Source organism: Suncus etruscus, chromosome 5 (genome assembly GCF_024139225.1).
Source record: "Suncus etruscus isolate mSunEtr1 chromosome 5, mSunEtr1.pri.cur, whole genome shotgun sequence".
Classification (NCBI taxonomy): Eukaryota; Metazoa; Chordata; class Mammalia; order Eulipotyphla; family Soricidae; genus Suncus; species Suncus etruscus.
Genome location: NC_064852.1, coordinates 88,604,239 through 88,625,688, shown reverse-complemented (window position 1 = coordinate 88,625,688; position 21,450 = coordinate 88,604,239). Strand labels below are relative to the sequence as shown.

Sequence of the window (21,450 nt, the reverse complement as noted above, 5' to 3'; positions counted from 1 at the left end):
TGTGACCCAAAAACAAAACAAAACAAAACAAAATGTATATATAATAATGGAGACCTTGAACTGTAACATCAAAAATATTCTTTTCTTTTTAAGTCAATGGAGTTTTCTGACATAATGAGAATTTGCTTTAATTTAAAATGTAATTTTTCTCCGTAGGTCATGCTCTTAAACCTCAGGTTTCTTCTATTTTTACATCATTTTTGGATGGATTAAAAAAATTTTATATTACAAAGGTAAGGATTTTTACAATAGGTTAAAGTTTTAAATGTTAGAATATTGTTCTTATTTCTTATGTTACCATACATATTAGAAGTATACTTTCCATGTTCTGTACATTTCATAATTATTTGTCATTATTGGGATAAATAATACTTTATCAGATAAATAGATCATATATTCAGTTTCAGAATTTTTAAATACTTTGCTACTTTGAAATGCCCAAAAGATGAGATTTCATTAAGTAGTTAGCTTGATTGCTGAATTTCTTCCTGAAGGTTTTTCAGACAGCCATCTTAGACTACCACTAGCAATGCAAGGATGCTGTCAGATTTTTTTGTTGCCTCCTTACTGCGTGTGAGCTTTTTATTTCTTTATGCTTTAAACTTACTGGCTCCAGGAAAGAAACAGTACTATATTTCAGTTGTTTTTCTTGAAACATCAATGAGAACAGACCATTTTCCTGTATTTTCTAGACATAATTTTCATGTGAAGTAGTTGAATATGGTTTTTTGGCACGTGTAACAGTTTTTACGGTTTTTTTTTTTTTGTGCTTTTTAAGTAATAAAATTATTAGCCAGATAACTTCCTTTTTAACAAGAGGGTTTTGCTTATAGAAAAATTAAATTCTTTTGGGGCCAGAGAAATAGCACAGCAGTAGGGCGTTTGGCTGGTATGCAGCCGACCTAGAACAGACCTGGGTTTGATTCCTGCCTGCCAGGAGTTGTTTCTGAGTGCAGAGCCAGGATTAACCCCTGAGCACCGCTGAGTGTGACCCAAAAACCAAAAAAACAAATTTTTAAAAAAATTTTTATTTTTTTTGTTTTGTTTTTGGGTCACACCTGGCAGCACTCAGGGGTCATTCCATTTTTAAGGAGACTGTCTATTCTTGGTATCGCTTAGAAGTTTTCCTGACTCCATAGTTAGGGGAATGCTCAGGAATGACACAAGGGCTTCTTGTTTGCCAAGCTTGTGCTTCAGTCCATTGAGCTATCTCTTCAGTCCTTAAAAGTCCCTAAAAGTTTCTATTTTTATCTTCCTAATCTTGTGATTATTTAAGCGTACCTTCAGATGCATGATTTAGGAACCAAAATTTTTTCCTCTTTGTGTTAAATGGAAATTTTAAGAAATTTTTATCTTTATTTCTATTTGAATGTATTTGTTTTATGATTTGAGATAAAGATAACAATTTTCACCCTTGCTCCCTAGATCGCTAATCATTTGTGAAAGCAACATTAAGTAACTTATTTATTTAACTTTTAGTTCTTGAAAAAATAAATAGGTTTAATTGCTGTAGAGTTAGATCTTCTCCTTTTTCAGAATCTTTTTGTTAATGCCATCACCTACCTGTTTTATAAACAGTAAATTGGGGGTTTTACTATTTTATATACTATTATAATTTTACAATTATATTAATTAGGGCAAGAATTGACTTATCAAATTAACGGTATATTTCAAGAGCACGCCATGTCAACTTTTAGGCATGTTTTCATAAAGGAACTGTATTTTTATTTAAGTTATTATTGATATTTTTATTTTTATATAACCTCTTTAAAAAGATTGTTTAGTAAGAAGTTAGTGATGTTATACAAGGTGCTATTAGTTTTTACTCCCTTTTTCCACATCCTGTTACTCGATAGTATTTTATCTGAGTATATAATATTTTATTCTGAGTCTTTGTAACAGATATAATTCTTTTAAGTTACTTGTTTTACTTATCAGCTAACATCTCATTGTTGTAACCCCATACTTTCAAGTGTTTTTTCCCCCCTGTAGTTTCATTATGTATTAATGACCTAAAATGCACTGAACATTCTTTTTTGATTGACAAGCAAAGTCCCAAAAGTTCCAAAAATTCTAGTTTTTAAGGAGTTGGTATGTATGAGGCCAGATCAGGAAGGAAAGAAAAAATATGATTTAATGTATTGAATTTTAAGCCAACACTTATCTTTAATAATACTCTTTTGTAGTTTAAAGGATTTGATCCAAATCAACTAAGTGTTGCTACATTACTGTTTGAGGGGGACCGTGAGAAGGTTCTTCAACATGAAAAGCAAGTGTATGACATTGCTGCAAAATTTGGGTATGTCTGTAAATTCATAATGCTGGGAGAGAATTCAACTGAAGTTCTGATAACTCTGAGTAATGATTATGTGTTTTTTTGTTTTAAAATATGTGACAATGTACCATATTCAACTTTAAATATTAAATTGGCATCTTCAAAATATTTAGAAGTCAGATTGCTCTCACTTGCCATAAGTATATATATATATATATATATATATATATATATATATATATATATACACACATATTATACACACAGTTGTTTTTCCAGTTGTGCTAATTTTATATTATGTAATGTGCTAGAGTAAAATGAAAAAATTTTATAGTGATGTTGCTATTGAGTGATACTAGAACTTTACTATATATACATATGCTATAGTGCATTTTTAAAGAATTTATGCTTAAACAAATGTATTTGATAAATTACCTATACTCCACCCTCTGTCACTTACTGTTTTATGCTGGTATTAAGAAACAAAAAACATTTCACATCTATAACCAACTGAATAATGATTCGGTGGAATTCTGTCTGTCAGCATGATGGATTGTTAAGATTGATTATGGGAGCTCCTGTGTAAATGTCATTTACCAGGAATATATTTTTTCCTTTCCTTTTGAGTACTTAAACTAACAGTTTTCTGGATTCCAGTGATTGTTTCCATTTCTACTTCAGAGCTTAAAATACATCACATGTACCATATTTAATCTGATTTCTTTTAAATATTTATTTTTTTCCTTTTTGCTATTTTTCTTTTTCTATAAAAACAGATGTGCACACAGAGTCTTGTAGCTATGCTCCTCTTTTATGCATCTTTCTAATATATGATTTTCTCCCTTTGACTCTGAGAACTGATTTTCAGTATTTAGTGTTAAAATATGCTATGAAAGGGGCCAGAGAGATAGCATGGAGGTAAGGCATTTGCCTTTCATGCAGAAGGTCCGTGGTTTGAATCCCGGCATCCCATATGGTCCCCTGAGCCTGCCAGGAGCTATTTCTGAGCGTGGAGCCAGGAGTAACCCCTGAGCGCTGCTGGGTGTGACCCAAAAACCAAAAACCAAAAACCAAAAAAAAAAGATATGCTATAAAAGAGATGCAATCCTGGACTTTAGTTTTAGTTCAGTTTATACTGGTTTTAATGGTGTAATAACAAATACCCAAAGATAATGTAATGGAAACAAAGAACATGAGAGCTAGTATTCAGTAGAAAACCTGCCAGTTGGGGCTGGGGGATAGGACAGGGAGGGGGCAGTGCCTGTGGCGGAGGGAAGCATTCTACCAGAAGGAGGCAGTCGCGCTGAAAAGTTACAATAATGTGTTATATACAAGACCCTATCAGCAACAGTATTGTAAACCTCAGTGCAAAGCACATCATGCTGTATAAATACAGATATTATAAATCATCATCATCATCATAAATAAAAGTTAAAAAGAAAGCATGTCTCATAGCAGCAGATGGTGGTTGGGATGCAAATGGTAGTAGAAGGGCTTTGGGAAAAGGAAGTGGACACTTGTTGTAGGCGTTTCAGGTCTGCTAGAAGACGCAGGTCCCCATATACAATATTTGTGTGTGGTCTGATTTTCTTCAATATTATTCCACCCTGCACTGGTGAAGAAGTCAATGTTGAAACATTATGTGCCTGAGACCCATTATAAATAACTGTTAATTTCAGGGTGACTAAATCATAATTTTTTAAAAAAGGTTTTATACTGTTTTTGAGTATTGCAAATGAAATTCCTAAGTATACTTTTATCCTATAGTTTTATCTCAAACCAGCAAGTAGAATTTTAATTTTCTTAATAGAAGATAAAATTAATTTATTGTCTACATAGCCTTATCTAGGGATTATTGATGTTTTAACTAAATTAAGAATGTACTATAAAGATTTATTTGGTGACTAAGTGGCTTGAATTTCTGATCAAATGGCTTGCTCATCTCTGCTCTGTTTTTGAAATGTATATTTCTCCTCTGAGAGAGAATTTAGTGCTGTGTGTACTTACTTTTTAAATATGTGGAATACATAAACTTGATTAGAATTTTTCTTAAAACCCAAGTTAGAAACTAATGTAAAAAATTTTATATCTACTCTAGGGGGGATAAAAATATTTTATATCTACTCTAGCTTTTACTATTGGAAACTTTTGAAATTTTGTCTTTAAATATTTAAGTATTTAATTGGAATTTCAAAAATGTCCAGGATTTTGGGAAACATGCTTTAATTTTTGAAACACTATCTTTAAGGTTAAATATATATATATATATATATATATGCACAGTTTCATCTCAGTCCTTCATCTTCACACTCTCCAATTGTGTGCATTCTCTCTCTCTCTCTCTCCCCCCCCCTACCCAATTTTTTAAGACCTATACTCAATAGAATAGAAGAGCCAGAAGAGCCAGCAAATTTTTGTTAGTAATGTGTATGTTTCTGATTTGGGTGGAATGATGAGAAAATGCCTTCCTACTCCACACATAATTTTTATAAATCATAGGCTCCTTAGGATCACCTTTAGCTTCTGTTTATACTTGATTAAATATTTGCTGAAAGACAAAAATGATACTGAATATTTTTCTCTGGGGTCTTTTATTCTGTCTTTTTTACATCTGATTTCTGTGTATACCATTGAGAAATAACTTTTCATTTTTGTAATAGAACCATTTCGGCAACTTTATTTAACTTGAGCTGCCACTTGTCATGAATTCTCTTCACATAATGCCAGTTTTATTTTTGTCACATAATACTATCCATTTACAGTTTAAAAGAAAGGGTGAGTCTTCTTCTATGAGATGAATCCAAGTCTCTTTAGATACTAATACTCAGGTACACGAACTATTGATTTAATTTTAGCAGTTTGCACATACTAAACAAAACTTATCCCAAATCTTTTCATTAAAAATAGACTATACAAATAAGGTATCTTTTTAAAGTACAAGGGTAAAGCACTAAACTGCTTAGACTCTGATTGGTGTTTCATTTGTAGAATGTGGGATTGGAGACCATGCCCAGGGTTCCCAGGATCTGTATTCAGGAATCACTCTAGGAAGTGTTCTGGGGACCAGTTGTGGTGAACTCAAGTTAGCCTTGGTGCATGGCAAGTTCCTTAACCTCTGCACTATCTATCTCTCTGGCCTTGGAGCGAGTCTGTCTCTCTCTCTGTCTGTCTGTCTGTCTGTCTCTCATTACTATTCTTACTACCACTTAGGTTTATAATTATTAGTTGTTTGTTTGTGTTTTTTTTTCCTTATTTGGTTTTGGACTACACTTGGTGCTCAGAGCTTACGCCTGGTTCTGTACCAGAGGTCACTTTTGGCGGTGCTCAGGGGACATTTATGGTGCCAGTCTGCCCTTCTAACTGTGTCTCAAAACCTGAATCTCTTTCTATATGCTCTTTTCAATAAACGGAAGCTAGCTGATTCTCACTAGTTTTCCCATTTTCTTTGTCTGTGTGTGTTCTTTGTTTGTATGTTCTAAACCCGTATTCCCTCCGAGAAATTAACTCATGTTTGTGGTTTCCCTGCAGGGGCAAGGGAGCCCACAGCAGTACAGAAATCTGTTTGAACAACCCAAGGCTGTCATTGGGAAAGTGATTTAGTGTTTGACTTTTTGATATTTGCAAATATCTGCCTGGTTTTCTAGCAGAACTGGTCCTCCCCACCTTTTATGCTACTTAGTTGTAATAGCAAAATGATTTGAGGATACTCTCATTAGGATGCTACTGTGGAGGCCAGAGCGATAGCATAGCTGTAGAGTGTTTGTCTTGCACGCAGCTGACCCGGATGGGCCTGAGTTTGATCCCTAGTATCCCATATGATCTCCCGAGCCTGCCAGGAGTGATTTCTGAGTTCAGGGCCTGGAGTAACCCCTGAGTGCTGCTGGGTGTGGCCCAAAACCCCCTCAAAAAAAAAAAAAAAAGAAGCTAATGTGCCAATATTTGCTCCTGGCTGTTTATTTCACACTTTGTTTAACTAGATGGAGAAAATTTTTTCCTGAATATTTTCAAATAAGTTCATGTATTTTTTTTAAATTAAGAAATTGTTAATCTGTTCTTCAATTTTTTCTTTTTGTTTTATCCCTGTTCTCACCACCTTGCTAGCTATAAATGGATTATTTTCTTTCAGATGTTTTTGTGTTAGTTCATTTTTGGACTATTTTTGCATGTATGTGTGTATGTATGCATGCATGTATGTATGTATGTATTTTGTATTTGGATATTTTTGTATGTTATCTTAACTGTCTTTTCTCCTTGCTTGTACTTACGTTTCTGACACCATTAAATATTGACCCACCAGACCCTAATGGCCAAAATGTTGAATAATCCTACTTAGGTTATTTATGTTTGCTGGTGAAATGGTTAAATTTCCTCTTAAAAGTCAAGCAGAATAAACATTACCTGTCAACAGTCATGACAGATGTATCGAACATTTACCACTGAACTTAAGTTGGTACATTATTGTTATTTTTTAAACCGTGTGCTTCAATTGTTTAGTGTAATTCAACATTAGACAGATCAAGTTTACCAGATGATTCTTTCATATAAAAAATTGCTTCTCATTCCTCTTTCATTAGTCTTCCTGGTCCTTTCCTGTGAAATAAATAGCTTTTAATTTGCTTAATTATAATTGATGTTTGGAATTTGTGGCAGGGAGCAGGAAGTTAGCAATGATGTTGCTACTTAAACAGTCAGTAGTTTATAGCTGTTTGGAGTGACCCTAAAGGCAGCATTTTCATTTAACCTCCAAGCCCTACTATTGTTTACATAATATATCTTAGTTTAGTTATGACTAGAAAATAAATAGTTCCAAAAATTAAAAAAAAATAAAGAGAAACTTTTAAAAAGCTATATTTTTGGTATTTTTTTTTCAGAAGTGCATATACAGAGTGACTTTTTTTCCTTTGATGTTTATGAACTTAGGATAGATATTTATTTTCTTCCTATTGTAGAGAAAATGAATATTTCCCTGTGGTATCTCACATAGGTTGCAAGGTTAAACAGATTTGGCTGACTTCACAACTCCTTCCTGAAACCTTCCTGGCAGAGAATGGAAAGAAAGGGGCTTAGCCTCAAATAGAAAAGAAACTATCTTATCCTGTCTATTAGAGAGAAAGGCCTTACTTCTTGGCATGGTACTTATCAGCACCTTCTCAAAGATTCCTGTTATCCTTTGAACTCTTTCCTAGTCATCACTCTTTTTTCAGTTGCCACTGAACCCAGGGTGAACAGTTCCTCTCTTCTTGGTGTTGATTCTGTTTCAGATCAACCTGAGCCAGAGACTCAGTTATTTTCTCCAAATACTTGCCACAGAAAGTTTCTATCTCTCCCTCCAGTCATAACCAGAACACCCCCCTTCACCAGTGTAACATTCCCCCCCTCCTCCCTTCCCATTCCCTGCCTGTATTCGAGACAGGCATTCTACTACAGTTATTTGTTTTTAAGTTCAGTAAGTTGTATTTTTTTTCATTAAAGGATAAGAGTAAAAAAATATAGTAAAGGTGTGATAAAAGGCCTAATTGCATTACCAAATTTGTGCGCCCATCTCTATTAGATAAGAACTTGCTTGCATGTGTATTATTTTCTCGTTTTAATGTGCCTATGCAAAAGAGAAGCAATGCCACAAGATATTGTTGGTGCATCTGGGGGCCGACGAATAAAGTCCAGCATTCCCCGTAACTTGGATCAAACATGAAATTTATACAGAGATACTCTTCTACCAGTATTGCTTATAAAACAGATCTCAAAGGGGGAAAATCAAACAATCAAATAACAAATCCAGCAGGCAAAATTGTCACTCTATGAGGATGTTTGAAGAGTTATAGATGTTAAGGGAATACATATGAGACATACAAAAAAGAAACACGTATCCCTTTTGTGTTTTAGAAATAGTCAAGAGGGGGGGGTATTTCCGAGACACCACTTTGGTCTGTGATTTGGACAAGTGAAGAGCACATGGAGCCATGTCCTTCCTGTGTTGCCTGCAGAAGCTTCCGACTTCCTGAGAGGCGTTTGCTTCCTAATTGCTGGAAGTTGAAAGTTCACCAGTCCCCTCCCAGCCCCTTGCAGGAGCAAGGTCTCTTTTAAATTGCACCTCGCTGGAGCCCACTTGCTGGGACCTGAGCAGGTGTCCAGAAATAATCCTGGGGACAGGGAGGAAGGAAAGAGAAAGCTGTGGGGGGCAGCCGAGGCTGCATCTTCACCTTATCTTGGCCAAAAAGCCTACAGCATGAAACCCTGCCGTGACGCGTTGCCTGCTGAAGCTTCAGACTCCACCCAAAAAATTACTGTGAAAGATATGTAATCCACCTTGGCCAAAACAAAAATCATTAATACAGAAAAATGGTTAAATGTGGGGTAACAAGATATGGGAGTGAGGGAGTAAAGGAATAAAACGAGCTCCTGGACGGCGTTCAGATAATGACAAGCAATGAAACACAATGATATCCATATATTTGTCATAGTGTTCTGCACGGGGGCACTAGTCCCCGCACGGTTTCACAAAGCACAGGTTTAAGAAGGAAACTTCCCTGGTAAGTCCTATTGCCAGAACCTATTGTGATGCTATTCCTCCCGGCTCCCAGGAAGGAAGGAGATCCTTCCTGAGCTAGAAGGCCGGAGGTCAGAGCCCCCACCCCCAGACCCTCCCTTTGGAGCTGGGAGGGAAATGGAGAAAGCCTTGGAAAACCAATAAACTCCTCCAAGGGACCCACCTCGCTGGCTTGCCCAGCCATGTGGCCAGGAAAAGCCCTGGAGCACTGGAGGAAGGAGGTAGAGGGGTGCTGGGGTGACTGTGTCCCGCACCCCTTCCTAGGCCTGGTTAAAGAGGCCCTTGGCATGGCCGAGGGCTGCCAAACGCCATGCTGGCCAAACCTCCCGGCTCCCAGGAAGGAAGGCGGAATTAATTCTTAATAGACATCAAGAATAATTTGTAACAAGCTATCTCACATTGAAATCATGTAATTAAGGTGAGGTGTCACTTAATTGATCTTGCTTTTGTCAAGTTGCTGTACAATTTAATATTTATGTGAAGTATACTATGAGAACTTTTTTGTTTGTGTCATTTTATTTTAAATATTTTTTAGGGCACACCCAGTGATGCTCAGAGGTTACTCCTGGTTCTGCACTCAGTAATAACTCCTGGTGGTGCTCAGGAGACCATATGGCATGCTGGGAATCTAACCCAGGTCAGCCAAATGCAAGACAAGCACTCTATACATTGTGCTATTATTATCTCCATCTTCAAGAATATTATGTTATTGTCTCACGTAAAAAGTTAAGTTCTATGGGCCAAAGCCCTGGTTATGGCCACTCTGAGTTTGTTCTCTGATACCACATATGCCGCCCCATCCCCCAATTTCTGCCAGGAGTAAGGCCTGAGCACAGCTGGGTGTGGTTCCCAATTAAAAATAAAGGACAATTTCCAGGTTCAGAAATGTAGTTGAGTATTTCCTTGAAACTCTGGGTTCAATCTTAAACAAAACTAGATTACCAGAGAGATAGATAATAAACTCCACAAAATAATCATCCTTTCTAATGGTCTAAGTACTATTGCTTCAGGAAACTTGGTATTCAGGAAACTTTTGGCCTTTGGAAGATCATAGTCAATGATTACTATCTTATTATATGAATAACTTTACAATATGAGTATAACAGCTATAATAGTATTTTAAATACCTTGAAATTAATACTGTCTATATGGTATTTAAGTGTCTTATTACTAATCATATTTTAAACTTGTAGCATTGTTTCTTTGACAGCCTATTCTTTTTGACAAAGTAGAAATAGCTCATGAGTCTTTTCTTTCCTTTCTTTCTTTCTTTCTTTCTTTCTTTCTTTCTTTCTTTCTTTCTTTCTTTCTTTCTTTCTTTCTTTCTTTCTTTCTTTCTTTCTTTCTTTCTTTCTTTCTTTCTTTCTTTCTTTCTCCCTCCCTCCTTCCTCCTTCCTTCCTTCCTTCCTTCCTTCCTTCCTTCCTTCCTGCCTCCTTCCCTCCTTTCTTTCTTTCTTTCTTTCTTTCTTTCTTTCTTTCTTTCTTTCTTTCTTTCTTTCTTTCTTTCTTTCTTTCTTTCTTTCTTTCTTTCTTTCTTTCTTTCTTTCTTTCTTTCTTTCTTTCTTTCTCCCTTCCTCCTTCCTTCCTTCCTTCCTTCCTCCTTCCTTCCTTCCTTCCTTCCTCCTTCCCTCCTTCCCTCCTTTCTTTCTTTCTTTCTTTCTTTCTTTCTTTCTTTCTTTCTTTCTTTCTTTCTTTCTTTCTTTCTTTCTTTCTTTCTTTCTTTCTTTCTTTCTTTCTTTCTTTCTTTCTTTCTTTCTTCTTCCTCCCTCCCTCTTTCCTCCCTCCTTCCTTCCTTCTCTTTTTTCCTTATTCCTTTTTATTAATTCTGTTATTCTCTTTTATTGTTAATGAACAGTGAACCACATGTGATTCATGAGAACAAAAGTTTCAGGAATAATATTTCTGCCCGTCCCACCAGTATCTCTTTCTCTTCACCAGTCTCACCTAACCGACTGTTTTATCCCCCCACTTCTCCTGCCTCTGTGAGAGGCATTTTTTAAAAAATAGTTTTGACACTGGTTTCCAGTACTGTTGCAAATAGGACTTCTGTATAACACTTTACTGCCTTTCAGCTCCCTTTATTCCTCTTGGTTAATCACTTCCATAAGTTTCAGTGTAATTGTGTTGGTCGGTAAAAGTTAAAAGTTAGTAATCAAACTTAAATCTTAAAAATGTTTCCAATTCTTATTGTCCAAGTTTATAGTTTTTTTATATACTTATGATATTTATAAGAGTAAAAGAAAGATGTTGTATATGCATTATAATCTATGTTTATCCATTAAGCAATCTTAAAGCATTATACTATTATGGAAAATTTTAAGTTTATTCTTTACTTTCAGTGGATTGGCAGCTGGAGAAGATAATGGGCAGCGAGGTTATTTGTTGACTTACGTTATTGCATACATTCGAGTAAGTTAGCTCACATTTCCCTTGTTAATCTCTGTTGCAATAACTATTTTTCTTACTTTGAATAAAAGTTATTTATTTATCTTAAATTTTTGTCCCATACTATATATTGTGTCATGTTATTTGAACTCAAAATTATCATTGAATCTTCAGAATCCTTGTTAAATCTTCCATACTTTTTTGGGACAAATTTAAATACTACTTAATAAAACTTCTGTTCTTTAAAAAGAAAGACTTCTTTCTTCTGTCTTGAAGTTGAATATGCCATTGTCCCTCTTTCTCCCTCTATCCCTCTCCCTCTCTTTCTCTTTTCTTTTATGACACTGTGGTTTGCACTACTGTCATTGAAGGGGTGTTGTTCATGTCCCTTTCAAAGTAGAGCCTTCTCTACTCTAACTGCACTCTGTACTCTTTGTGAGTATGCTATTTTTTTTTAACATTGATTAGATTTGAGCTATTCTTTTATTTTTTAAGCAAGACTACATGGACCCTAATATGTTTTTAAGATATTTAAATCTTTACCTATTTCTAAAAGTTGATACTTAACTTGATATAAGTAATTATTGGATCATAGTGATGATTATTATGTAGAATTAAAGATATAAGTTGTGTATATTTGAGCTCTTAAGTTTATTCCCAGTTCCAGATTTTCTATTTGAGAGAGCCCCTATTTAATAAGTTTAGTCACAAGAGGCAAGGATAGTTTTAAAAATTTATTATTCTTTTTTGACTATAAATCAAGTGTTGTATTTTCTGCTATTATTGGACTTTAAAAAGAATCTTAATTGTTTTTTAAATTAAGGGTTTTTGGTGTTTTGTTTTGTTTTGTTTTTGGTGTGTGTGTGTGTGTGTTTGTGTTTGGGCCACACCCTGCTGTGCTCAGAAGTTGTGTGTGTGTGTGTGTGTGTGTGTGTGTGTGTGTGTGTGTGTGTGTGTGTTTGGGCCACACCCGGCTTTGCTCAGAAATCGCTCCTGGCAGGCAGGATTCGAACTACTATTGGTCCTGGGTTGGCTGCTTACAAGGCAAACACCCTACCGCTGTACTATCTCTCCGGCCCCAAGGTCTTTTATTTCTAAAAGCCATCTCTGACATATGTTACATGAGACTTTGGCTTCCTCTACTACTTTTCTAATGTTATACTTGGAAATTATTCTGAAATAAATAAATAAAATTTGTTTTTACTTACTTAATATTTTCTTTTAAAATAATTTCATACTAAGTAAGATCTAAATTTTAGACTGTAGTGAATCTGAGGTATTTGGTTTCCTGTGTATCTTTTCATGCTGATTAAGAAAAAGAACATACACTGTCTCAGTGCTCTGTTAGAGTTTGTGATAATAGATCATAGAAGATAACAGATGATATTTGGTCTAATAAATAATCTTTACCTCCACAAAGTACTGTCCAGTTTCTGCTAGAGTAAGCATTTTGGGTATTTATAAAATTTTATTAGGCATTTTCTCTGAAAATAATGACCATTTTTCATAATAAATTTGAAATTTTAGAAAATTAAATTTAATTATAACAAATATAGCATAGACATAGCTTAGAGTAAGCTTCTTAATTACTAAGGCTCTGTTTAATGTTAGAATAAAAGTAAAGGGGCTAGAGAGATAGTACAGCAGGAAAGGCATTTGCTTTGCATACTGCTGACCTGGGTTCCATCTCTGGCATCCTATCTGGTCCCCTGAGCTTCACCAGGTCTGTCCTGAGTGCTGAGCCAAGAGTAACTCCAGAATATTGCTGGATATGACCCAAAAAAAGGCAAGTTAGAAATTAGGAGAGGAAACTATTTGTTGTTGGGTTTTGTAATAATATTGTCATCAAATACAGTTTACTGATAAGTAAATTCATTGCAGAAAATACACATTTTATTTTACTTTCTGTTTTTTGAGTTACACTCAGTGGTACTTCAATGCTACTTCCTACTCTGTGCACAGAGGTGACTCTCGAAGTACTGGGGGACCATGCAGTGACAAGAATCAGACTTGCATGCAAAGTCAGCACTCAACCTGTTGGAATTTATCTTGCTCTGGGATGCACATTTTATTTCTAATTATTTATTTGTTTATTTATTTATTTTGGTTTTGGGGCCACACCCGGTGACGCTCAGGGGTTACTCCTGGCTATGTACTCAGAAGTCGCTCCTGGCTTGGGGGACCATATGGGATGTCCTAGGTCAGCCATGTGCTGCACCACTGCTCCAGCCCCTATAATACACATTTTAAATGAGCAATTCTTATAATTTTTTAATAAAATAAATAATTTTTGGCAAAAATTTTAATATATAGATTTTTTTTACCTTACAATTCTTTTTTTTTGTATCTTTGTTCTTTTGAGGTAGCTTGAAAATGACTCCAGTTTTGTTATTGAACTATACTCTGAAGAATTTAGTATTAAAAGTCACTTATCATAAAAGTATTATATTATGTTTTTGTTTTGTTTGGGGCCACATTGAACTGTGCTCTTAGGAACACACAGTGCTCTGGGGCAAACCCAGACTTTTTATATGCTTGAGACTTTAGAGCTATTTCCCTGCCCCAAAGTATTATATCTTGTGTACTTTCTATAAAATAGATTTTCCTAGCAGAAGAACTTTCAGATGTTATGGCACTCACACTGTCTATTGAAGTACTCTTTTCTAATTTTTTTTTAAAAGAAAAGTTTACTGTGAAAAAGGAAGATATCTAGTTCTCCAGTCTTGCTTCATTGCTCCTGAAGATCAGTTTTTGTTAGTGGTTAATTTGCTATTTAAGGCACTGAAAACCTAATCTGCAGGAAGTCTCTATATGTTCATAGACTTCTTCTGATAGAAACTATTTATTGGAGAAATATTTGAGTTCCTGTGGTGTCAGGGATTCTGCCTGGTACCCAGGATACAAAAGAGAATAAGACAGATGAGATTTTTATTCTTTGAGATGTTTTTCCTCTCATTGTGAGGTCTACTTTTCAGTTATCTTATGAGGTGAATAGTAAAGAGCAACAGATAAGTTAGGAAAGTATAAGTAGGCATAATAGATGTAATATTAATAACATTTTTATGAAATATAGTATTTTTGTTCTTATATGCTTGTTGCAATTTCTTGATTGTATATATGTGTCTCATAACAGGATTTGGCATTGGAATTCTATATATTAGGAGAATCTTTTGAGACGTCTGCTCCTTGGGACAGGTAAAATATACCATGAAATATCTAACATTAAAATATGTTACATATGTTCCTGGAGTATGACACAAGTTGCCTTTGGTATGACTATGTAAATAATACATATTTTTATTTATAAACATTGAAACTATTAATCACTGTTATTTAAATCAATCTTCATGAGAATGTCATATATGTGAGCCATTTGGAAAGAGGGTAGATTTGAAGCAAATTAGTCCATATCCAATAGTGAGTAGTAGTATTTAAGTTTGTTCTGAAGTTATAAGCCACATATGAATGTGCATGCTGTACCAACCCTTCTGCTCTTCCAGTACTCTTGGATGTAGCCCACTCATAGCAAAAACAGAAAAAAATTTTAATTAATGAAAGTTAAAAATTAACTTTCCAAGTATAGCAAACTGTCTTTAGGAGACGAGTCTTCTTTATATTGCCAAAAGAAAGAAAGTTGCAAAAAGTATATAAAGTTGAGTATTGAAGGTTTACTGAGAATAATCAAAACTTTATTTATTCTGTAAGGATTGCGTGAAAGTTTTTTGTTATCGCTAGCTTTTGGTGGGCCATTGCTGGTTGTATTCTGGGTTATGTGCAGTGCCTGGGAAACTATGCAGTATTTGAAGTGGACTCAGGAACACCTGCAGACAGAGCATATGCTTGGTATCTTTGAGATATCTCCCTAGGCCAAGGATGAAGCTTTCGGTTAAGAAAATTTTTTACTTTAAGAATGTCAGATAAGCCAGCATTTATTTGTAGTTTGGTAACTTATTTGAAACTTACTGCTATATTCACCCAATATTTTTAGGGTTGTAAATCTCTGTAGAAATGTAAAGGAAAGAATAATACGGGAATGCAAAGAGAAAGGTGTTCAATTTGCTCCTCTTTCTACGTGCAGGTGAGTTTTAATTGATTTTTATACCTTCTATTTTAAGGGGGAGGAAGCTGTTTCTTAATGAAATAGTATAATTTGTCAGCTGAGGAAATATCTTCAATCTGTTTCTAAACTTCTCTTAGTTTTTTTTTTTTTTGGGAGGTGTCCCTGGGATTTCTTGACATCCAGAGCCCAATGAGGTAGAACACCTTTCCCTGAAGTGATCCTTCTGCTCTATTGATGGTGAAAGAGCTAAACATTTGAAGTGAATAAGAGGACTCCTTCATTTATTGAAACTATACATTTCATATTTAGTCAGCAAACTATAAGTTACATTGTTACCATGGTTCTATTCTTTAATAGAGATAAAACACTTTCATCACTTACAGTTTTTTATTAAATTTATGAACATTGCACCTTATTGATGCTCATGGAATAATATTTAATTCTTGGTATTCTAGTCTCCCATCTACAGAAAAGAAATTTGGCATACGGAATTAAAAGTCATTTGCTAATTGTGAATTTTTAAATAATAGATTCTATTCTTTATAACTAAGTTATTTTTAATTTATTTATGGTTATTTTTTAGGGGGTACCTACACCTAGTGATGTTCAGTGTCACTCCTGGTTCTGCTCATGGAATTAGTCCTGGTAGTGCTCAGGGGACCATATGAGATTCTGGGAATTGAATTTGGGTACCCACTCCAGTCCCCAAATGTTCCTTTCTTAAATGGAAATTTAACAAATTTTAGGAACTTATTTCTGTACCATCTCATTGAATGAGTGAATTAAAAAATTCCAGAAGTTTAACTGTTTTTTTTTTTTTTTTCAGTAGATCCAATAGATCTTTCTTAGATCATTTGATCATTTAAGCTTTGTTGTGACTTTAAAAGCCCATTTTTATAGGGACGTAGACTGCGGCTCAGGTGGTAGGGAAGCACGTGCTGTCCCTCAGTGCTGCCAGGTGTATCCTCCACTTAGTAGAGAAAATAAGAGAGAGAGAGAAGCTATTTTGTTTAGAAAACTCAACTTTATAATATAGAACTTGACTTGTTAGAAGATGGCAACGTTTTATTGACATTTAGTTGCTTTTTTGTTTTGTTTTGTTTTGGGCATCACCCAGTGATGCTCAGGGACCATATTGGATCTGGGGATCGAACCCAGGTCTGTCCCGGGTCAGCCTCCTGCAAGGCAAATGCCCTTCCACTGTGCTATTGCTCCTGCCCCATAGTTGCATTTTCTATTTATTTATAATAGTGATTCTCAAGAGTTTTGTATATTTTGCTCAGTATTGCAGTCATTTAGTCATGTAGCACTTAAAATTTATTTGATTGTAGTTATTCTACTGATAGTTCCCTCATAAGTAACATGAATCTCCAATTTTTTTTTAAACTTTGTAGATGTTTCTTAAAAGCTAGCATTCAGGGGATCACTTTTTATGAGTGTGAATTAGCACTACAAGAAAAACACAGCTGGCAATTCACAGTAGCATTGTTAAACAGTTCATTTCTTCTGTTCTGAGGCACCTAACATTTGGCCTAAAAGACCATTAAAATCTTAGATTAGATCTATTTGTATTATGTAGTAAAAAAAAAAAGAGTATTTCCTCTGTTTTTGCTCTTTCTGTTAAATTAAATTCTTTGTGGGATTCTCCATAGATTGCATTCAGAGATTTGACTGTGATTACCTTGGCTTCCTTCTAAATGTTTAACCTAATTGCATTTTGAAAGCCCAGCTATGTCTCATATCTATGATATATATGATTTAATCTAGAGTTCTTGATATGTATGACATATATTAATATAGACTTAGATCAGAAAACCTTCTGAGACTATTTTAAGATCATCTTGGTGCACTTGATATCATCAATTTGCTTTAAAAATCCTTACAAATAATGTAACTTAGTAAAGATGCTATTTTTATTCAGTCTGATGATATTTGGTATTTGAGCATTTAACTTTTCTCTTCCCTCCTCCCTCCCTCTCTCATTCCTCCCTCTCTCATTCCTCCTTACCTCCCTCCCTCCCTCCCTCCCTCCCTCTTTCCCTCCCTTCCTTCCTTCCTTCCTTTCCTTCCTTCCTTCCTTCCTTCCTTCCTTCCTTCCTTCCTTCCTTCCTTCCTTCCTTCCTTCCTTCCTTCCTTCCTTCCTTCCATTTTCTTTTCTTTCATTTTTTAGCTTTTGGGCCACAAACAGAGTGCTCAGGGGTTACTCCTGGCTCTGCACTCAGAATTCACTCCTGGCAGGCTCAGGAGATCATATGGGATGCTGGGAATCGAACCTGGGTTCATCCTAGGTTGGCAGCATGCAAGACAAATGCCCTACAAAGTAGCCCATCACTCCAGCCTCATTTCACTTGTTTTCAAATTGAAGTTCTTTTATTTCTGTCAATTTTGAGGAAGCTTAGAAGACTTCTAACAGGTCATCCTATTCCATCTAGGTTGTTCTGGAGTTTTCTTTATTGTAGTGTACCTTAAAAAAGTCCCAGGGCAAAGAGATAGTACAGAGGTACTTACATTAAGTTGACTCTGGTTCAACTCCTGGCATTGCATTTGGTCCCCAGAGCACCACCAGATGGGTCAAAAATTTTTGAAAAATGGGCCCGGAGAGATAGCACAGCGGCGTTTGCCTTGCAAGCAGCCAATCCAGGACCAAAGGTGGTTGGTTCAAATCCTGGTGTCCCATATGATCCCCTGTGCCTGCCAGGAGCTATTTTTGAGCAGACAGCCAGGAGTAACCCCTGAGCAATGCCGGGTGTGGCCCAAAAACCAAAAAAAAAAAAAAAAAAATTTTCCCCTAGGTAATAATCCAGATTAATAAAAACAAATTGTAAAAAATACAGCCTTTAACCAGCTGATTTGTTTCTTCCATGGAGCAGGCAATTGTGTAGAATGATATTAGAATTTAAGTGTATCATTCAGATGAATAGGCTTTAGACTTATAGTTATTAAATCTGATTTTATATAATGTAAAGGCTAATGGGGAGTTTATCTGTTTGGTTTTAGGGTGACACAGACTTATGATGCTGGTGCATGTATCTACTTCTACTTTGCCTTTAACTACAGGGGAATAAGTGATCCACTGACTGTGTTTGAACAAACTGAGGTAAACATGAATATAGTTCATTTTCATTTTACTATTTATTTATTTATTTATTTATTTATTTATTTATTTATTTATTTTGGTTTTGGGGTCACACCCAGTGGTGCTCAAGGTTTACTCCTGGCTTGCTCAGATATTACTCCTGGTAGGCTCAGGGAACCATATTGGATGCCAGGAATTGAACCCAAGTCCGTCCCAAGTCGACTGAGTGCAAGGCAAACACTCTACTGCTGTGCTATTTCTCCGGTTCTACTACTTATTTATTTATTTATTTATTTTTGGTTTTGAGGCCACTTATTTATTTATTTTTGGTTTTGAGGCCACACTCGGTGGCACTTACTTCTGACTCTGCACTCAGAAAATCACTCCTGGCAGGCTCGGGGGACCACATGGGATGCCTGAGATCAAACCCAATTTGTCCCAGGTCAGTAGAATGCAAGGCAAACATCCTACCGCTGACCATCTCTCTGGCCCCAATGAATATAGTTCGTACATTCTTTCACTAATTTAAGTGAAGTTTGCTTTGACTTTATAAATTTTAGATTGACTTATGACTTGCCTGACTGACGGTGCAAAGAAATGGAAAGTCAGTACATTGGCTATACTGGTTGTATATTGAATTGTGAATTTAAGTTAATATTTTCTACATATACTAGACAATATTCCATAGGCTGTGATATTCTTTTGTTTTCTACTTAGCATTGCCTATCTAGTTACAGAATAAGGGCACTCGTTATAGGCTGCTATCACTCAGATAGCCTGTTCTTTTCCAGGTGGTAGCTACTATTGAGAACAGTGACTGATGTGTCTCTGATGATGTGATGCCATCATTCAGGGATTATAATTATTGTTTAACTGAAACTTTACAGAGACATTAAGGTTCATTTGCTAGCACTTTCTATTACATTTCTTTTTCTTTCTTCTTTTTTTTTGTTTTTGTTTTTGTTTTTTGGGGTCACACATGGCAGCGCTCAGGGGTTACTCCTGGCTCTATGCTCAGAAATCGCTCCTGGCAGGCTCAGGGAACCATATGGAATGCTGGGATTTGAACCACGGTCTTTTTACATGCAAGGCAAATGCCCTACACCTCCATGCTATCTCTCTGGCCTAAATGGCCTGAAGCATTTTATTTTTCTAAGACCTTTTTTTATAATCAGTATTTCATACTCAAAGTATGCCTAATATTGAAGAAGCAGGCTTTGCTCTGTCTACAGGAATATGTAAGAGATTAAACTCACCTTGTGTCCAAGTATTTATTGCCATTATATGCCTGCAAGATGATTTTCAGTGACATACTCATAGGCCCAGCATTTAGACCACTAGCATCTAGTGTTTGTTGAGTTCTTCTGTATCCCTTCCTCCCTAGTTTATTTTTTCTTTCAACTGGTTTGTTTTTTACTCCCCTGACTTCTTGGAAGTACAGTTTGAATAGAACAACTGCATATATTTAAAGCATACAGTTTTAATGTTTTGGCATATATCTGTGAATCTATATACCTGTGAACTCACCACCCAAATCAAAACATACCAATCAAAAGTATTTTTCTATTATCTTAGCCCTTCCATGTTTTGGTGTGTTACCTTCTTACTATTCAGAGACCCTTTTTCTCTACATCATAACTAGAATGAAATTACTCCTTTCTCAATCTAAACTGATATTCTTTTTAAGTGCTATTGATTTCAAGTAGTTAAGTTCAATAATCTTTGAGAATAGGGGCTAACATATTTATAATTATTTTGAAAAACACAATCCCAAGTGATGAGAATTGTCATAAGTTACTTTGCAGTAAATTATGATAGTTTTATGATACCTGAATATTCTGAGAGGTACAAGGCACTTGCATATCATTTTATGACTATGATATTAGAAATTGAATGTAATTTCAGTTTCTATTACCCTTTTCCACACTGTACTTCAGTTATATTGTATTTTGCTTTAGGTATTTATTTGATCTTAATGCTTTTTAAGTGTAGCCAAAGACTGACATATTAGGCCATGCAAACAAGTTGGTTTTTTGCTTTTATTTTTTTCTTCATAATTTTATACACATAGGAAATCAAATAATTTCACCCAGGACATTGACCTAAAGAAATATTCCCTCTTTTGTGTGATTTCTAATAGCTTTGTAAGTAATCTTGAGTTGATCCCCATTGGATAATATTGGATTGATATTAGATGAGTGATTAACTATCATCTATCAATTTTGTTTACCTTTGAAATAAGAGTAATTGAAGTGTTCTGTTAATTTATAGTTAAAGAGTTAAAGATAAGGTATTGTGGATAAAATGGAAGTAACTTAAGCAGTCAATAGTTGTTCGTGTCTGTTAGCATCATACTCTAAACTACTGAGCTAAGCAGGCAGGTGGACATTAATCTCTAGCACTTATTGTTATATAACAGAATGGAACCTGGGCATGTCCTCAGAAGACTTTTTGGTTCTTGTTACTAATTTATTCTGCTGAATTGATTGTTTTGCCTTATTTTTCTTTTCAAGACTCTTAGTGACTTTTGTACACATGTGTCTATTCACTAAAAGTTTTTTAAGGTTTATGACTATATAACTTTATAACATCTTATAAACCTATGTAAACCTATCTTATAAATACATGATTTTATAAAGCTATAACATAAATCATTCAATGTTTTATTTGTACTAAGATACAATTAGCCACAGAGAAGGGAAAATTAGGCTTTGAGTTATTGAGCCCAGGAAGTTTGTGTCTCCTTTAGAAATTTGTTCTTCCTTTTTGACTTCTAAGTAAAATCTAAGTAACAACTGTTTGTTGTCTTGTTTCTGAATATAGGCTGCAGCTAGAGATGAAATCCTTGCTAATGGAGGGAGCCTGTCACACCATCATGGAGGTATTCTTTTGTTCTGGATGGGCATGATGGGTGGGGGTGTTAGATGTCTATTATTCCTACTGTTTATTATTACTGTTTAATCAAACATTTAGTTAATTAAAACGTGCTGGAGAAGGTCTTGAATATTTTGAAAGCACTAGAGATTTCTTCAGTTTTTATGTATGTCTGACACTCAGGTAATCTAGGTTATAGTAGTACCCGCAGAATACTTGCTTTGACAAGTGTA

General features: G+C 35.2%; 1 protein-coding gene across 1 annotated transcript in view; it reads left to right on the top strand.

The window, feature by feature from the left end:
* The window catches only part of AGPS (alkylglycerone phosphate synthase), a 162,668-nt gene that overhangs the window by 126,734 nt on the left and 14,484 nt on the right, over window positions 1-21,450 (top strand). Inside the window, 7 exon segments of the mRNA XM_049773405.1 lie at window positions 157-233; window positions 2,187-2,299; window positions 11,162-11,231; window positions 14,341-14,402; window positions 15,196-15,285; window positions 18,265-18,364; window positions 21,167-21,224. Of these exon segments, the coding sequence (XP_049629362.1) occupies window positions 157-233; window positions 2,187-2,299; window positions 11,162-11,231; window positions 14,341-14,402; window positions 15,196-15,285; window positions 18,265-18,364; window positions 21,167-21,224 (570 nt within the window).